The 18,750-nt window shown below is 35.0% G+C and overlaps 2 protein-coding genes across 3 annotated transcripts; one reads left to right on the forward strand and one right to left on the reverse strand.

Annotated features, from left to right (window-relative positions):
• The first annotated feature begins 919 nt into the window (after window positions 1-919).
• Window positions 920-11,997, forward strand: LOC125266317 (peroxisomal membrane protein PMP34). Its single transcript, XM_048186858.1, is given in 10 exon segments — window positions 920-1,250; window positions 1,335-1,395; window positions 3,916-3,982; window positions 4,330-4,478; window positions 5,402-5,518; window positions 6,654-6,776; window positions 6,779-6,798; window positions 6,873-6,968; window positions 8,061-8,143; window positions 8,848-11,997. Coding segments are annotated over 10 exon segments (936 nt in total). The 5' UTR covers window positions 920-1,178; the 3' UTR covers window positions 8,996-11,997.
• Window positions 11,998-12,556: 559 nt separating this feature from the next.
• dxo (decapping exoribonuclease) lies at window positions 12,557-18,565 on the reverse strand. 2 transcript variants are annotated; one of them, XM_048186889.1, is made up of 7 exons: window positions 18,270-18,565; window positions 17,773-18,141; window positions 16,020-16,246; window positions 15,721-15,940; window positions 13,754-13,889; window positions 13,246-13,340; window positions 12,557-13,108 (listed from the first exon to the last, which is right to left on the reverse strand). In XM_048186889.1, exons 1-7 carry the CDS (start codon window positions 18,317-18,319, stop codon window positions 12,979-12,981), a joined length of 1,227 nt encoding a protein of 408 aa, XP_048042846.1. In that variant the 5' UTR covers window positions 18,320-18,565; the 3' UTR covers window positions 12,557-12,978. The 2 variants fall into 2 exon arrangements, with proteins under 2 accessions (XP_048042846.1, XP_048042839.1); XM_048186882.1 differs by having other exon boundaries at window positions 17,773-18,565.
• Between the last annotated feature and the right edge of the window lie 185 nt (window positions 18,566-18,750).

The raw sequence follows: 18,750 nt of genomic DNA on the forward strand, positions 1-18,750 counted from the left end.
AAGATCATATTAAATGCTGGATGGATTGTGTTGATAAATGGCATGCAATTCATTTTAAAACGTATTGTATGATGGAGAAAATTCTGTATTACTGTTGCTAAAAATAAAGCTGCATCTGATTATGCTATGTTAGCTACTTGACAAAATAGTGTTTAAAGCATGGTAAAGCATGGTACTCGCTAAAAAATCAGGAAAATTAGATCTAGAAATTAGACTAAACGTGTTGAGCTATATAACAACAATTCATTTTCTGTCTATAAATATATCAAAACAGTTGTTCACTTGTCTATTAAAACATGTAATATATTAGTGTCTTTGGTGTTTTCATGGTTTCTACAAAATAAAACCGGAAACCGAGGATAATGCAGGAATGACGCAATTTACAGGCGACTCCTCACACGTCCCGGAGCCTTGGTTAAAATTGCAATTTTCTCACGATTTACAAATAGTTGCAAACATTTGAGATATTGTAAGTACTCAAGTGAACAAAATATAACACTGACCTAGTGGTTTTTGGATATTTTACTGCAAAAATATTACATATTGCACCTTTAATTATACTTTTAAGTAGGCTATATCTCGATCAAAAGATTGAGTAGAAGTAGGTTTTTCTGTCAGTATAAGTATACTTCTGAAAAGTACTGAAAATATACTTTTCTTATTTTTAGTTTAAAAGTATATTGATAGCACACTTGAATAAACTTCTTTTTTGAAAGGGTATTACCTAAACTTTTGAAATGTATCACGATTTCCATAAAGATAGTTAGTTTCCGTAAAGATAGTTCTTAGTGAGCATAACAGACCAAAAACATCAACTGTAGTTCCAATAACTAATAAAATAATAATAGGCCAAATAATTATATTCAGGTGTTAATTATTGTCCACACCGATGGCTCAAAGGAGGGTTTTGATTTCCGAGCCACAAGCTCCATCTGCTGGAAGAACCACTGCCAGTCCTCAGTCGTCTGACTGCAGTGCGTCATCCCGCCTCTCGGGGCGGTAGAGAGCAGCGGGATCGAGAAGGAGCAGCACAAAGAATGCGGAATTGCGGAAGTATAACGTGATTCTGTTGTCGGCACCAACAATGAATATAAATTAAGCCAGGAGTGATTAGTTGACTAATTTACATAAAGCTAAGACTCAGCAATCAGGCTTTTGGACTGGAGAGAGAGTAAAAGATGTCAGACAGCAGCAGATCAGTCGGCCTGCTGTCATATGAGACACTTGTGCATGCGGTGGCAGGTGCAATGGTGAGAACTGTAGTTATTTTCCCTTTAATGTAATAATATTCTAAATGTGGGATGTGTGTTAAAATGTGTTTTATTGCCTTGAAGGGCAGTGTGACAGCAATGACAGTGTTCTTCCCTCTGGACACAGCCAGGATCAGACTTCAGGGTCAGTTCTTCTTCTCATGCATGATTTGTTTTGAGTTGCAGTGGACAAATGGTATTTGATATAGGTCTACTTTATTGTATTTAAATGTAGTAAAGTTAAGAAAATAATCATTGAATTTATGAAACCTAAAACAATACTAAAAGAGAAATAATAATGTCATGGAAATTGTTTTAGTGAATAAAACAGTTATGCTGTGCTTAAAATATTGAATCAACTAGAAATGTTTCTGCAGTCTCTATTAATTGATCTTCAAAAATATAAAGCCTATCAATTTTTAATAGCTGATACATACATTTCTAAAGCCTCTAAATTATCATCAAGATCAAACGTTTGCTGAAAAACCTGTTGGTCACAATCTACTACATGCCTTCTGTCATCTGATTGGTAGTTCATACATTTTTAGCAAGTAAACAGCCTTTTAGTATAAGTGTTAAACTTCCACCTTCAGCTTGTGGTTCGCGACACATCTTTTTGCTGTGAAATCTTTACCCAGACAGCAACATAGTGTCGGGCCAGATCTGGCCCATATCTGGTCCGCATGTAATCCACATGTACCATCTGGGCCACACTATGTTGCTGTCTGGGTACTGGTTTTTATAAAACAAACTTAAGAATAGCGTTTCTATTGTTAGTAATACTTCAAGATGAACACTTAATGGACTGAAGCAACTTTTTTACTTGATTATCTAAACAATATTTTTAGAAAATCATGTTCAGATGTGAGCATAAAATATGATCCATCAGGAATTTTTATCTGTTCATCTCTCAATCATCGTTGTATTGCATTGCATTATACATTTAAAACTACAGAGCTTTGATCATTAAACTAAGCATTTAAATATCATCTTACTAAGACATTTTATATTTGGAGATATAGAGAGAAAACTGATATTAATATGCATTTTATGTAAGTATCTGCTATGCTGTTATGAAGATCTCACATTGATTTACATCACAAGCTGTCAGAATTTCACCTTACTTTTTCCTTCTCGATTATGAGCTCCATATTCTCATTATATCATACCATATGAACCATAAAAGCCTGATGTGTCAAATATGATAATTAACAAATATTTTGTATACTTTGTCAAAAGTATCAAGAAAGCATTACATTTCAAAATGTTTTGGGACTATTTCATGTCAGGCTTTGCAGGTTTAAAGGTGCAATATGTAAGAATTTTGCAGTAATATCCAAAAACCACTAGGTCAGTGTTATATTTTGTTCACTTGAGTACTTACAATATCCCAAATGTTTCTAACTATTTGTAAATCGTGAGAAAATTGCAATTTTAACCAAGGCTCCGGGACGTGTGAGGAGTCGCCTGTAAATTGCGTCATTCCTGCATTATCCTCGGTTTCCGGTTTTATTTTGTAGAAACCATGAAAACACCAAAGACACTAATATATTACATGTTTTAATAGACAAGTGAACAACTGTTTTGATATATTTATAGACAGAAAATGAATTGTTGTTATATAGCTCAACACGTTTAGTCTAATTTCTAGATCTAATTTTCCTGATTTTTTAGCGAGTACCATGCTTTACCATGCCTCAGAGAAAAACACTATTTTGTCAATTGCGTCATACCCGCGTTACCCTCGGCTTCTGTTTTATTTTGTAGAAACCATGAAAACACCAAAGACACTTTAATATTTACATGTTTTAATAGACAAGGGAACATCTGTTTGGTTACATTTATAGACAGAAAACTAATTGTTGTTATATAGCTCAAAACGTTTAGTCTTATTGCTTAAATCTAATTTTCTTGATTTTTAGCGAGTACCATGCTTTACCATGCCTCAGAGAAAAACACTATTTTGTCAAGTAGCTAACATAGCATAATCAGATGCAGCTTTATTTTTAGCAACAGTAATACAGCATTTTCTCCATCATACAATACGCTTTAAAATGAATTGCATGCCATTTATCAACACAATCCATCCAGCATTTATTAATATGATATTCTAAAATCGATCTCTTACTGCAGTGTGTCTCAAACAAGTGTCTCACAGCAGCCGCCGAGCGAACGCACAGAGTAACGTTATAACATAATTTTCAACACTCTCAAATGTATCTAATATGATAAACAGAGCTGTGTTACTTCATACTCATGACCGGAAAAGTGGAAGAGGCTCCAGCGACTGTGACATAATAAAAGTTCTGCTGCTCGTGAGGCGAGTGTTGTGCAATCGCTCCAGCGTCCTCGTTCAGCTCCCACAACACTCACTCCTGCTCTGCTTCATACTACAGTAACGTTAATAATCGTATCTATGAACATGATTTCTTCCCGAGTCCTATCCCTATTCTATTTCCACCGGCTGTGAGGTGGAGACCACATGTCCCAAGATTCCGCGTTCAAACTTGGCATCATCAAGCTACGCCTTTGTTTTGAATGGACCTCTAGCAACCTCTAGTGGACAGAAAATATTACATATTGCACCTTTAAGTATAAATGTGGCACATAGCATCTCATTCTCGGCATGTAGAATGATTAAATATTTCACATTTGTCATTGTCAGTGGATGAGAACCGGAAGTCCCAGTCCACTCCCATCATTCTGGCTGAGATCGCGAAGGAGGAAGGCTTGTGAGTTCGTGTTCACTGATTGTGACAGATCATGACTTTTTAACACTTCTAGACACAGAACGTTGATTTGTCATCTGCTTCAGCGATAATAAAGAGGCATCCACTCTTGCATTGCGTGTTTGTGCATTTTGGGGGCGGAGCAATGAAGGGAGGGGTGTGTTTGTTTGGGTTGATTTCAAATATCAACAGTGTTTCTCAGATATTGCTTACTGTCTGCTTCATTAAGCCACCCATGAACGTGCTTGGAATTAGGTTTGGAAAAAAACAAATATACATTTGATGTGGGCAGACTTTGAGCTGGATATGCCAGGCTGCTTATTTCAAGATGTTGTTTCATTGTGTTTCAGATTGTCTCTGTATCGAGGCTGGTTTCCGGTCATTTCTAGCCTGTGCTGCTCTAACTTTGTCTACTTCTACACATTCAACACACTGAAGAGAGTGATGGTCTCGGACCGGTCCAAACCTGCCAAAGATTTGCTCATGGGCTTCATATCAGGTACTGAAATTGTGTGCTGAACCTTCTCCACAGTTTTTCTCTCATCTCAGTTTCAGTGTTTCACTCTCACCTCCATGTTTCTTTTGCTATTACTGGAGTGTTATTGTAGAGCTGCACGAATGATCAGAATAAAACCGGAATCATAATATGGTTTAGTGCGATTGTCAGATAGCAAAGGCTTGGATTTAAATGAATAAATAAATGAGCTGCATATTTCAGTGTAAAAGGCTCCCTGTTGTTGTTTGTCAAAATAAAAGTTTGATGGTTTAATGTTGGAAAATGAAAAAAGACATAAATATTAGTATTATAATTTTCCAGTTGTAAACAGTGTCAAATAAAACTATTAAAAACATATCTGTTAAATGAAATAAAGCTGAAATGAAATAAAATATAAACATTTGTTGAAAAACTTAAACTAAATAAAAATAAAACTGAAATAAAAGATGAAAGTGAAAAGATGAAAATGACACTAAATTTGACATGAAAACCAAATATGTGTGATTATATATATATATATATATATATATATATATATATATATATATATATATATATATATATATATATATATATATATATATATTTTTTTTTTTAAATAAATCTATAATAAAAGTAAAATAAACTAAAATAACACTGGTTGTAATTTTTCTTAAATAAATTATTTTTACAGTAAAATATACAATAATAATATTCATTTTGATTTTATTTAGTTTTTTTTTTTTATATAATAATGATATATTTTTTTAAAATTATATTTTAAATAACATTTGCAATTTTTATCTGACACATCACAACTAGATTCTTACTTTATCGTTACTTTTCAATGTTATTTTGACATTGAAAATATTACTTCACCTGTAAGCAATTAACACATATGATAATGTCCACTCTTTTCTTCTTGTTGTTGTTTTGTTTTCATTTAGGCACTGTTAATGTGCTCCTGACGACTCCCATGTGGGTGGTGAACACACGACTGAAGCTTCAGGGGGCAAAGTTCAGGAACGAAGAGCTCCATCAGACCCACTATAAGGGCATATTTGGTCAGAACCGCTCACACACTCATTTATCTGATGAGGTATAAACTCTAAACCAGTGTTCAGTCAAGTTGTTAGTTAGTAAAGCACATTTAAAATTCAGCCAAAGTGCTGTACAGCAGACAAAATGGCTGTTTACTACATCTTTCTCCAAAATATAGAGCTTGATCTGATTGTAAACTCATTCTTACTGCAATGATTTTTAGATCACTGCTGTATGTAGGGCTCATATGATTTCTGCAGTGTGGAAAACATGGATGAAATTGTGAAATCCAGTCACAGAAATGGAATTTATGGTATAATGGAATTCAGTGTAATGGAATTTGTCAAATTTTGGATGAATAAATCAAAAATAGGGCTGTGCAATTGAAAATCTGCCATGAATGAGGACGGGAATGCATGAACTTCATCTCCAGAGCTGCTATGAGAGTCACTTCACCAGCATTTGATAATTTCATTTGAAAAAAACTATCATCATATCATAAACGCACAGAAACTCAAAGGTGTTCATGACAACCTGTCAAAATAAAAGTTTGGTGTAACTTGAAGAAATTATGACAAATACTGTACAGTATATTGCTATTGTACAGTAGAATGTACTTCTTAAAGCAATATTACTTTTTTTAAGAATATCACATTTTTTCTTCCATGTTTTAATTTTAACAGTCAATCTCTGTTGTGCAGCACTTTAATAAACAAACAATAAAAGAAAGTTATATTTTTACTAGATTACAGTTTAAAAGATTCATTAAATTGTTAATTGTTAAAAACATTTCATAGGACCTTATTGTAAAAACTTCAATAAATAATTAAATTATTGTTTTATTAATTCAGTTGGTTAGACATGCTTTTTGATCATTTAATTAAGCCAGTAAAAATGCATAAAATGGAGCTTAGGAAAAAACAACTGATTTCATAAGGTATTTGAGGAAGAAAGTAAGGAGTAGAAGAAGTTTGTGCATGAACGTGGTGAACAAAATAATTACAAAACAATTTAATTGTCAATTTTGAGATGTGTGTCAACTGATTAGAGACAAGAATTAAAAAATGCAGTGGTATAAATCAATAATATCAGTAATAAGAAAAACAGGTCTACGCTGTCACCAATAAATCAAATCATTTTTCTGTTCTCCTCTCACAGATGCCTTCTCCCAGATAATAGCCAATGAGGGAGTGGGAACGCTGTGGAACGGGACACTGCCGTCTCTTGTGCTGGTGTTCAACCCCGCTGTGCAGTTCATGTTCTACGAGGCTATGAAGCGAGAGCAGGACGTGGAGGCAGGAAGGTGAGGGATGAAAAATTGCATCATTCATTTATCAATTTGTGAAATGACTAAAATATTTCATTTTTTATGGGCAGATATCATCACTTGAGATCTTTCTCATCGGTGCCATCGCTAAAGCTATCGCAACATCTGCAACGTATCCTCTACAGACGGTTCAGGCCATTCTGAGGGTAATATCATCAATATGATTGCATTAAAGTGCCCCTATTATGCTTTTTCAGCTATTACCCTTCATGTAGTGTGTAATATATCTGTGAATATAAAAGGTTTGCAAAGTTTTAAAGATCAAAGAGCAGATAAATGGAGTTATTGTCTCCTAAAAGAATGAAGCAATTCTCAACTGCCTGAAATGAGTTGGCAGTAATTCATCTGACCAATCGGAGCAGAGTAGACCAATCACAACATACTGGGTCATCTGACCAATCAGAGCAGAGCAGGCTTTTGGATAGGAGGAGTTTAGAGAGACTGAATCCTTTATCAAACCATTTCAGACACAAAAAGAGGTGATGCTGCAATGTATATATATTGAAAAAAAGTAAGTTTTTTTATCTTGGATGCATGTAAACCTAATGTAGGAGAATACAAAACAAAATGAGGAACTTTTGAGATGGCATATGGGCACTTAAAGTTGCTAAAGAGGATGTTTTGTTTTAGACATTGTTGCAATATTACTTGAAACTGTCTTTACTAACTGATAAAAGACTATTTATTAGGTGCACTGAAAGGAATAATATTAATATACATCATCTGTGCACGAGGTAGGGCCTTAAAAACATCAGCCAGTCGTTTACGCGATCATCGGCCCTCTGGCTTGTCAATCACTGCCATGACGTTCCTTGTGAGAGACGTGTGCGGCTGTGCGCTCCAGTAACTTTCCACACTCCACAGGCGCCGCATGCAATGTTTTTGTCAGGAGAAAGGAGTAACAACTGCAGATTATGAGTTACCTGCGGTGAGTCCGACATAATGAATCCACTAACACGACACAGCGAATGCCGGTGGTAAACACTCGTGTTCAAACACTCGAGTTTTGGGAGGCGTTCCTTTGAAATGAGCTGTGAAGGAGGGGGGTTGTTTTTACGCATGTGCTCATTTCAAAAACTCACTAACAGTCTTTGGTTTCTCAGTCGACGAAAAGATCCTCTTTAGCACCTTTAAAACCATTACATTGTATAATACACTTGACAGATGCTGATAGACACAGTATTACTATTTTTAAAGCAGTGATTGTGTGAAATATTTCCCCTTTGCTTCCTCTGCAGTTTGGCCAGTATAAGTCAGATGGTAAAGGGGGTCTAGTGGGCAGCCTGAGGAACGTGGTTTCTCTGCTAATGGACCGGATCAAGTAAGTTAACCAGAGTCACTGTAGTTTAATGCTCAGTTTCAGTAATACTGCTCAACAACCAGGGTTATTATAGTTGGATACAACTAAAACATTTCTATTACTTGAAATAAAATAACCATTAACTAAAATAAATATAAATTTAAAAATCAAATAATTTTATTTTAGCTAGCTGGCAAGGAAACATTTCTCCTTTTTATTTAGATTAACTTAATGTACTTAAAACTAACAAAAACAATATAGACATATTGAAAAAAAAAAAACTATTAATAAAAACTATAATAGTATTTCAATAAAACTAAAATAACACTATCAAGCAATATTATTTTATATTTTAATATTAATATTGATATATATTTTAATATTGATATTGAATATTTATATGCTGATTTGCTCATTCCTGCCTTTTTTTTTCATCATCATTTTAAAAATAACATTTCAGTTGGTTAATTTGTATTCTAATAATTTATAATGCGTAGCATTTAATTTTTTATATATATATTATATATATATTACATATTCCCCCCACAAAATACTATAGAATTTATTGGCTACCAGCCATTACATCAAAATAATTAGCAGTTTGTTGGCCAGAATTTTAATATCAATGACTCCCTATTTTTTTATTTTATGTTGTAGTTTCTAGCTATCAAACAACATGGCTGAATTGTTTTGATGAATCAATTGTTTTGTCCTCTGTGTGACAGGAGACACGGGCTGCTGGGTTTGTATAAAGGTCTGGAGGCGAAGCTGCTGCAGACTGTGCTGACGGCGGCCCTCATGTTTGTGGTGTATGAGAAAATCACTGCTGCCACCTTCAAACTCATGGGCCTCCAGAGGAAACTCAAGCACTGAGATACTGTAGCCTTCATTCATGACTACCTCTCTAACACACACACACACACCCTCAGGAGGAGATTCACATATCCCATCAGTCACTGCTCCACTAACATGGGTTCATCTGGGTAAGGTTCAGTCCTACCTTAACACAGGTCAGTTTAAAGCATGAAAAAGGGCATTCATGTACCTTTTAGTTTTTAACATATTGCTTTTTTTAAAGTTTACATGATCAAGTTTCTTTTATCAGAGTCTTAGAGAAAATGTGTTACTGATTTAAAACATCTTGTGCCACAGAAGTCTTTTATAACATCTTAACCAGAAGCAAATCATGTTTCTGAATTTAAAAATTAAAATCCTGTCATTTACTCACTCTGATGCCATTCCAAACCAGTATTGTTAATGCAAACTAAAACTATGGACACTTTTCACATTTCCGGGGCTCTCAGAAGTGGAAGTCGTCATAGTTGGCTAAACACTTATAGCAGTGCACAGGAAAAGACAGCAAATGTAATTTTTTTTTTTTTTCACATTTGCTCCAATAGCAAAAGAAAAAAATCCATTAGCTTGCTTACGACTCTCCAAAAGAGTGAAAAAATATCGAGAGATTGATTACGTTGGTCAGAAGAGAGAAAGATGTAGAATTTGCTGTCACTCCCTCAGCCATTGTATTAGAAACACCCTCACAGCAGCATTAATTCATTTTTTGTAATTAACTGCCAAGGTAATATAACACAAAGTTTAGTGTTATAAATGTACAGTATGCTATGTTTTTTAAATATGAAAAACTTTACTAGAGTTGCAATGTTGATAACTGGAAACGCATCATCACAGTCTTTGAAAAGGGTCCATTAAGTTGTTTTTGTTGATGGAAATAAGGCTGAAATAAAATATAAACATTAGATGGAAACACTTAGTTACCTCAGCAACTAACAGAAATAAAATATTCAAGTTGAAGTGCTAAAATTAATAAAACTTAGAAATGAAGCTAAATAGAAATAATAATAAAAAAATTGACAACAGCACATAACAAAATGACTAAATCTAAAAGTATATAAATAATACTAAAGTAATGTTGTTCCAACATGAAAAATGAATGTTCAAGCTTTTATAGAAAAAGCCAGCATTAACCTGATGAGCTCCGTAAAGACAATAAATGTCCCAAGTGCATGGAAGAGCCTGAAATATGCATCAATATTCTTCCCCTCCGCTGCAGTTCTTAATTGTGGATTGACATCAGACCGGTTTAAATGTGTAGTGAGTGAAATTTGAGAGCTATGGCAGACAGCAACATTTTAGTCTGTTCCACACAGAGAACTGTTTTATGAGTTTAGAAGACCTTGACTGTAACTTTTAGGGCATAGTTTTAGCATAGAAAGAGCAGCATGAACATTTTTCAGAATATCTTTTATGTTTCACAGAAAGAATAGGAGTTTGTAACTACATGAGGGTGAGTAAATGATGGCAGAATTTTCATTTTTGAGTGAAATTTGTCTAATAGTAGATATTTGGTTGTCATTGGGAACTGAAAAGTGTATGAAAGTTTGAATTAGGGACATCTGTCATGTGAATAGAGATCAATTAATATATATTTGGCACAAATGGTATTGTGCTTTAATAAATGCAGTAGAGCCTTATAAGTGATGTGCTGCTATGTCACGTGACAAACCAAGCAATGGTCTTTGTTTTACCATCAATAGATAAAATCTGGAGCTGATCAGAGCTGTCCTCTCTGATCCGCCAAATCAATGTTACTGATTCTGAAATATTCTCAAAGCCTGTTTTCTTTTACTTTGTACAATGAACAATTTTGGCACCAATTGATGTCCAATGTAAAATCTGGGTCCTGGAGCAAAACCAGTTGAGAATCACTAATCTAGAGGATGTTTTTCTTTTGTGATGATTGGGTTAGCTGATTTCATGCCATTGACTGACAACTCCCAGTTTTAATTTGAGAACAAAAAAGTTCTTTATTGGATTTTGAGTGCATCCAATTATATTTAAGTTTTAAATTGCACGATTAATCATTAAAAGATCGCGGTCTTATTCCTAAATGAAAAATGATTCGGCTATGTCTATTAAACCTTTGATGAGTACGATTAGAGTGAACGTTCAAATCTGCTTTCTGAGCCAGAGAGAGCAGTTGTCATGTAAAGGTATGAAACAACTTCACAAACAGTCTTTTCAATCACAGAATCATTATTTCTGTGGTGAAATAATTCAAATTACTACAGAAGTAAAAGTTTATAGTTCAGATATAAGCACTGATGTCTATGGAAGTGATCAAAATGAAGTAAATCAGCTTTTGAAAGTAATGTTTTAAATAACGATTGTATGAATTACATCATTACACCAGTAGGTGGCGACAAGTGACTGTTAAATATATTTGGCATTGAAACTTTCATTCAAGAGATTCATTCAGAAATGCGGATTCATCCAGTAATGAAACAAAGTCTTGACGAGTGAGTCATTGAATCATTCACTCAAATTTAAAAATTCAAAAATTCTAATTAAGTATATTTAAATAGACTGCAGCAATTAACATATAGCCTCTAGTAAATTATTTTGTTTAGTTGTCCATTTGAATTGCGGGAGAATTGTGCAGCTATAACTTAAAAGATATTTATCACAATTTAGCATTCATGAAAGGCATTTTAAAAAACACCGCTCGGTGTAATCCTGAGCTCGAGGTCAAGGTGAAATTATTCACACCATACTTGCCTTAAATATGCATTTTTGAGAGAAAAGCTTCCAGTTTACAGAGGTCTTACCTGCTGTGTCAATGAAACTGGTTTGTCTTGTGGACCACGTACAATAGGATATTAAAAACTAAGAGTTTACATAATGAACTTGCAACTAAGACTTTGTACTTAAGTTTCTTTATTTCAAAATTTATAGCACATATTTTTTTTGTAATTTTATTTGTATAACCTCTGTTATTTAACTGTACTTGTACTTTTTGGCATGTTTAAATGAATTGCAAACTTTAAGCGAATGCTAATAAAAGCGTTTGATGAAGACATGTCCATAGTGATTTCTGCGACATAAGAAATATTAACACAAAAGCCACATGGAGCCACGCACATGACAAGATATCATGTGGCCATGGTATACTAACAAATTAACTATAATGAGAGAATGAAATAAAAAACCATGACCACAAATTATGTCTTGGGAACAAATTCTTAATTTGCAGCCATCTTTTCTTCTGCATGTCGTGCAAAATCTCTGTACAAAAGAATATAGTTGGACATTTCTAGAGTCATAGTGTCGTATTCATGACATGTAAATTGTAGGGCTGTCAAACGATTAATTGCGATTAATCGCATACAAAAAAGTTTGAGTTTGCCTAATGTATGTGTGAGTACTGTGTCTAATTATGTAAATATAAATACAAACACATTCATGTATATATTTGAGAAATATTTACAAGTATATGTATTTATTTGTTTTTGTAGAATTTATATTATATATAAATAAAAATATTTTGTACATAAATAACATATTTCTCTTAAATATATACATAAATTTGTGTGTATTTATATATATAATAATTACACACAGTACTCACACAATATATATTAGGCAAACTCAAACTTTTATTTTGTATGCGATTAATCGTGATTAATCGCGATTAATCGTTTGACAGCCCTAGTAAATTGTTTGAAAAATCATTCTTAAATAGTCACATAAAATAATGAATTTACATAACTGTTTTACAAGAAATTCTGTTTGTGTTTCCTGCCCATTGTCATTTTATTGAACTGTTAAAATTATAAAAAAAAAAAATCTGACTTTAAATATGTACATTTTGCAGTCATCATCAACATAACAAAAGCTAAAATAAAATCCCAATATAAAAAATTAACACAAAGTGCGCATGGACGTAAAGTCAATGTTTGTTTAAACTGTACTTTCTAATGTCCCAAACTAAATCCAGAAAACCAAGTTGTGCACAGCACCGATACAGTATGTTAATGACAGATAAAAATGACAGCATGTCAATGGTGAGATGAATGCTGGCTCCTCGTGTCCTTCACGTACCACTCTGGTAAGAATGTAAATGGAGAGTCTCTGTGGACGGTGTAGGTCACATCTCTGTGTGGATCCCATTCGAACAGGTACACCAGTCTGAAAAACATCACATCACAGTCAAGTCGTTAAAGTCGGACCCATTTTACTTGTGTAATCTGACATTTCCAAGTGAAACAATATTCAATCTGGAAAAAAAACAAAACTGTATGATGGGGCTTGATTTCAAGGGATACCTTGGGTTGTCCTCTTTGACGACTGATTTGACGAAGGACAAGAAATCGTTGCAGAAATTCATACAGACTGTTGGCTTCCAGCAGTTGATCTCGTTCTACAGAACAAAGAGAAATTAAAACATCTCACTTTATTGTTCTATAATGAAATCAAAATGTGCTTCTTTTTAAGGTCATGAAAGTCAAACTTTTTGCTATGATGTATTCTATTCCTCTGAACAAATTGGTTCCCCCAAACTTTTGAATGGTAGTGTAAATTAGAGCTGTCTGCTCAATCATGAGTGGAGTTTTCCTGTGCTTTTCATTTCATACTTGTCTGCACTCCTATTGGGACTCTATGTCACTATAAATGGTCAACTCCTAAATTTCAATTTTTGTGGCTTCACAATGTTGCCCTTTAGAAGGCTATGTAGGTAGTAGACATCAAGGCATCTCTGTAGGGTTTGAAGCTCTAATTTCAGACTAAACCAAGTGGGATTGAAGCTTTAATATGTGGTTATTTAAAGCAAACCTTGATCAGGTGTGATATTTTGGAGGTTTGGAAGGTCTCAATAGACACCACTATCCCATCATGGTCTCGAAACCCAGCGACTATCTGTGGCACTCCAGGAAGAAACGACTGCGCCCACCATTTCAGCAGCTTATACCTAGAAGACGAACATAGATGTTTTTTACACCAACTTTTCATTAATGTCCTATAATTATTTCAACCTTTTGAGGAAAAAAAAAATTCAACCTTTGAGAAAAAAAAGAAGCATTTGACCACAGCGAAGAAATGTGTGTAAACTACGCCTTTTATGTTCTGTTCACACCAATATGAAAATTTAGTGTGATAAACATTTAAATTTGAACAAATGGCTGGTAATGCATTTGTTCAGATGAACATCTGCATGGTGTCAATGAGTCTTGTCCAAAGTCTTAGCTGTTAGATAAAACTATTGCTTGTTGGTGCTTACGAACAGACTATTTTGCGAAGTGACAGTAAACAACAGATAACCAGTGAACTTGTTTCTCTGCCCCATTAGGCCTACAGTATATCTTTATGGTTACGGTTATAGTATCATACTTGGTGTGAAAGGGCCTTTAGTTTTAAGGCAGATTTCACACCTGGATCATTTAAAGAAAGCATTTGGTGCACACAGTTGGTTACTCGCACGTGATTTGTATTAAAAGTTTAATTCACCCAAAAATGAAAATTCTGTCATTTATTACTCACCCTCATGTTGTTCCACACCCATAAGACCTTCATTCATCTTCAAAACACATATGAAGATCTTTTAAATGAAATTGGAGCGCTTTCTGTTCCTCCATTGACAGTCTACGCAACTACCACTTTCAAGCCCCAGAAAGGTAGTAAAGACATCATTAAAGTAGTCCAGTGGTTTAACCTCAATTTTATGAAAAGTGACGCGAGTGCTTTATTTGCGCAAAAATACATGATTTACCAGTTTATTTACGAAATATAAATCTCAGACGTGCGTTCATGCAACGACGTCTGCTCTCGCGTCAACACGTTGTGCTGCTCTAGTGAATGTTGTGTGGAAGATTTTTAGTAATCAGAAAGTATAATATAGCCATTTTTACTCTACTATTATATCTGACTTCTTGCTCTGCCATTAGATATAACCAACTGTGTGTGTGTGCTCACATATTATGAGTAGCCATAGAGAGAAGCATGTGATGATCTCGCGCTCAGTCATATAATAGTCTTCTATGCGATGATCTTATGCTCATATATGGTCAACTGAAGACTCTTTGTGCAACCATCATATGAGAAAGCATGTGATGAACTGAGATCTCTTGTTTTGCTTGGTCTGGTTTAAGATACGCAATAGCAGTATATATGAAATGCATTGACTCCACCTTGATTGGATTATATGAAAAACTGTATTTAAGGCTGTCGGAGACAACAAACTGGAGTTGCTCTGCAGACCAGCTCGGCTTTGTAATGAAGTCTATCTTCTTGCATCAGAACACCAAGAATGATTTTTCACAGAGGCAAAAGAAGCCACTACAGTCGGAGAATAATTTTTTGTAAATAAAGTGGTCAATTATGTGCAAACAAACTTGTGTCGCTTCATAAAATTGAGGTTAAACCACAGGAGTCACATGGGTGACTTTAATGATGTCTTTACTATCTTTCTGTGGCTTGAAAGTGGTAGTTGCGTAGACTGTCAATGGAGGGACAGAAAGCTCTCAGATTTCATCAAAAATATCTTAATTTGTGTTCTGAAGATGAACAAAGGTCTTACGGGTGTGGAACGACATGAGGGTGAGTGATAAATTACAAAATTTTAGTTTTTGGGTGAACTAACCCTTTAAACTATAATTTATCTGCCCATTTAGAAATGTTGCCTTGTTAAACTGAAACATGAAAAAATTGCAACATTGTAAAAAAAAAAAAAAAAAAAAAAAATGTAATCCTTGTTTCAGAACAAAGCAAATGATCTACAGGTCAGAAGAGGTCCTAAATCACACCTGTGGAAGTTACTTCGTTGTTTCGGGGTGCAGATCTCTGCGGATGTCTTGAGCTCCACATAACACCCCGGAGCCGGAGGAGCATCAGGGTCTTTGACGCGGCAGTCCACCTCCCCAGAGAAGAGCAGCTTATGGTCAGCCAGACGGGTCTGAACCACCGTGCAGAACGCCTCATTGGTGTTCACGACGCCCCCCGGGTCTGGAGTGCCATCCACATCATCTTAAAAGACAGCACAGTGGTCGATCAGCAGCGAGATCCTTCACTATCAGCAGTCTGATAATACTCGACGGTCCCAAACCTGCGCAGGTGTACTGCTCAAACTTGTAGCCCCAGTACATCATCTCCTCCTGCCGCTCTGACCGGGTCATTCGATTCGCTCTGGCAGCCTCCGTTTCCACCTCACTGATGTAGATGGTGCCTCTGAACTTGGACGCGGCCAGCATCCACCCCTCCTGAGTCTCGTATGGGGTGGTCAGCACTTTGGTTAGGTGTCCTCTCCATGTCACAAAGTCCACACCTAGAGCACTGCAAACACGTACAATAACTCAACCACAGAAACAACACATCTGTGCAGCAGTGTTTGCTTAATATCATTGAGACACTCTAGTTATTTATTATTTTTTGCTTAAATATTTCATTTTAAGTGTGTAATGTTTCAAGTTACAAAGATATTATTTTAATGTTTTTATGTTTTTAAAGGGTTAGTTCACCCAAAAATGAAAATTCTGTCATTAATTACTCACTTTCATTTCGTTTCACACCTTGGTTCATCTTCAGAACACAAATTAAGATATTTTTGATGAAATCCGATGGCTCAGTGAGGCCTCTATAGCCAGCAAGTTAATTAACACTTTCATTGCTCAGAAAGCTACTAAAGACATAATTAAATCAGTTCATGTGACTACAGTGATTCAACCTTAATGTTATGAAGCGACAAGAATACTTTTTGTGCGCCAAAAAACAAGTAACGACTTTATTCAACAATATCTAATGATGGACGATTTCAAAACACTGCTTCATGAAGCTTTGAAGCTTTACCAATCTTTTGTTTTGAATCAGTGGTTCAGAAGATGAACGAAGATCTTACAGGTGTAGAACGACATGAGGGTGAGTAATTAATGACATTTTTAATTTTTAAAAAAAGTAAATTAAAATTCTTTATAATAACCCTGTTATGTAGTACACACAATCGGGGTCAATGATGTGACGCTCAAATTTTACCTAATTAATATATTAAAAAATACAGTAAAAGTATAATGTCATGTGGTGAAGCTCCCCCCAAAAACATTATTATATTTATGAATTAAAGGGTTAGTTCACCCAAAAATGTAAATACTGTCATTATTTACTCCCTCCCATGTCATTCCAAACCCGCAAGACTTTTGTTCATCTTCAGAACATAAATGAATATATTTTTAATAAAATTTGTGTGATTTCTGTCCCTCCATTAACAGCTACACAACTACCATTTTGACGCTTCAAAAAGTTCATAAAGAATTCATAAAAATAATACATATGAATCGAGCGGATTACTCCAAATTTTCTGAAGAGACACGGTCACTTTATATGACGAACAAATTTAATTTAGGCTTTTATTTACATATAAACATTTATCACACATCAGGTTGTGGTAAACAGAAGCTCAAGCATGTTTCATTGACGTGTCCGAGAACCAATGAGATTCATTCTCGTGCGTCAAGCAGGTTCGGTCGAGCTTCTGTTTATGTTAAAACGCTCAATTCATATGGATTAGTTTTAAGATCTCTTTATACATTTTTCAAAAAAGGAAGTTACGTAGGGACAGAAACCCCTCAGATTTAATTATCTTCATTTGTGTTTCGCAGATGAACGGGTTTGTAACAACATGAGGGTGAGTAATGATTAAATAAATTTCATTTTTAAGTGAACTACCTCTTAATAATTAGTGATATTTGTAAAAGGGAAAAGGCACATACCTCGGAGCTCATTGTGGGCCTGTATTTAATTACACGTTACTCGTAAAAACTAATTATTTATAGACAAACTAAAAGAGCGCAGAATGTGTCTCTTACCAGCTGGAGGACGAGGTTTGGTCTCTGGTCTGAATCTTGTCTCTGTTGGCCAGAATCCACTTCAGCACGTGATCAAGCTTCTCTTTCACGCCATCATCTCTTTTTACGAAGCGGCTGGTGTATCCATCCCTCAAATTGAAATCTGGACTTTTTCTGGGCTCAACATAATATCGCAGCTGCCTCTGATCATTGAAGAAGTTCCTGCGAGAGTCCAGCGAGAAGAAGCCCACCTCCACCGGCTGCTTGTACAGGGGGAAGTTTCTCTCATACAGCTGTCTGCGAGTGCTCAGAGTCCCGGCAGGTCTGTGCTGGGCTTCATCCGATGCTGCTCGGTGTCGTTTATCGCTGTTATAATCACTGCTGGGGTCTCTAGATCGTTTAGAAACAGAGTCATGGAGATGGTCCCTGCCGTAGCTTTGAGCCATGGCCTGTTTTTATTGGTGTATGACGAGTTAACCCCCTGCTGATCTCAGTGTTATTAGCAAATGCGTATTTACCTTATGAATGAATGAATACTGTAGAGACAGTGAAGTTCAGTGCAGTTCATATGTCAATTCTCCCATTGAGAGCCATACAGAGTTCATAACTGACAAAGCTATGTGATATCATAGCAGCAACACTAACGTTACTAACTTACTCTCATTAGCTAACATGTCTTCATCAAGAAATTAATAATATGACGCTCCTGAAGCTGAACGAGGACCTTAATTAGGATTAAATGTATAGGCTATCTCACCCAGCTAGCATATACTGTTAGCGTATCATGCGTGTAAACAACTATGAAAATTCAGTTTCAAAATTAAAGCCACTAAATTCACACTTCAAAATAAAAGTCCCCAGTAAACTACCTATATACATATAAATCAGAATTGATCATTCTTATTCTTATATGCAACATTGCATTGTTCATCGTAAATGCTTAATTAATTTATAATGTATTTAATTTATTTAATAGGGATTTTAAAGTCAACATAAAAT

This window comes from Megalobrama amblycephala, linkage group LG1 (assembly GCF_018812025.1).
Source record: "Megalobrama amblycephala isolate DHTTF-2021 linkage group LG1, ASM1881202v1, whole genome shotgun sequence".
Lineage (NCBI taxonomy): Eukaryota > Metazoa > Chordata > Actinopteri > Cypriniformes > Xenocyprididae > Megalobrama > Megalobrama amblycephala.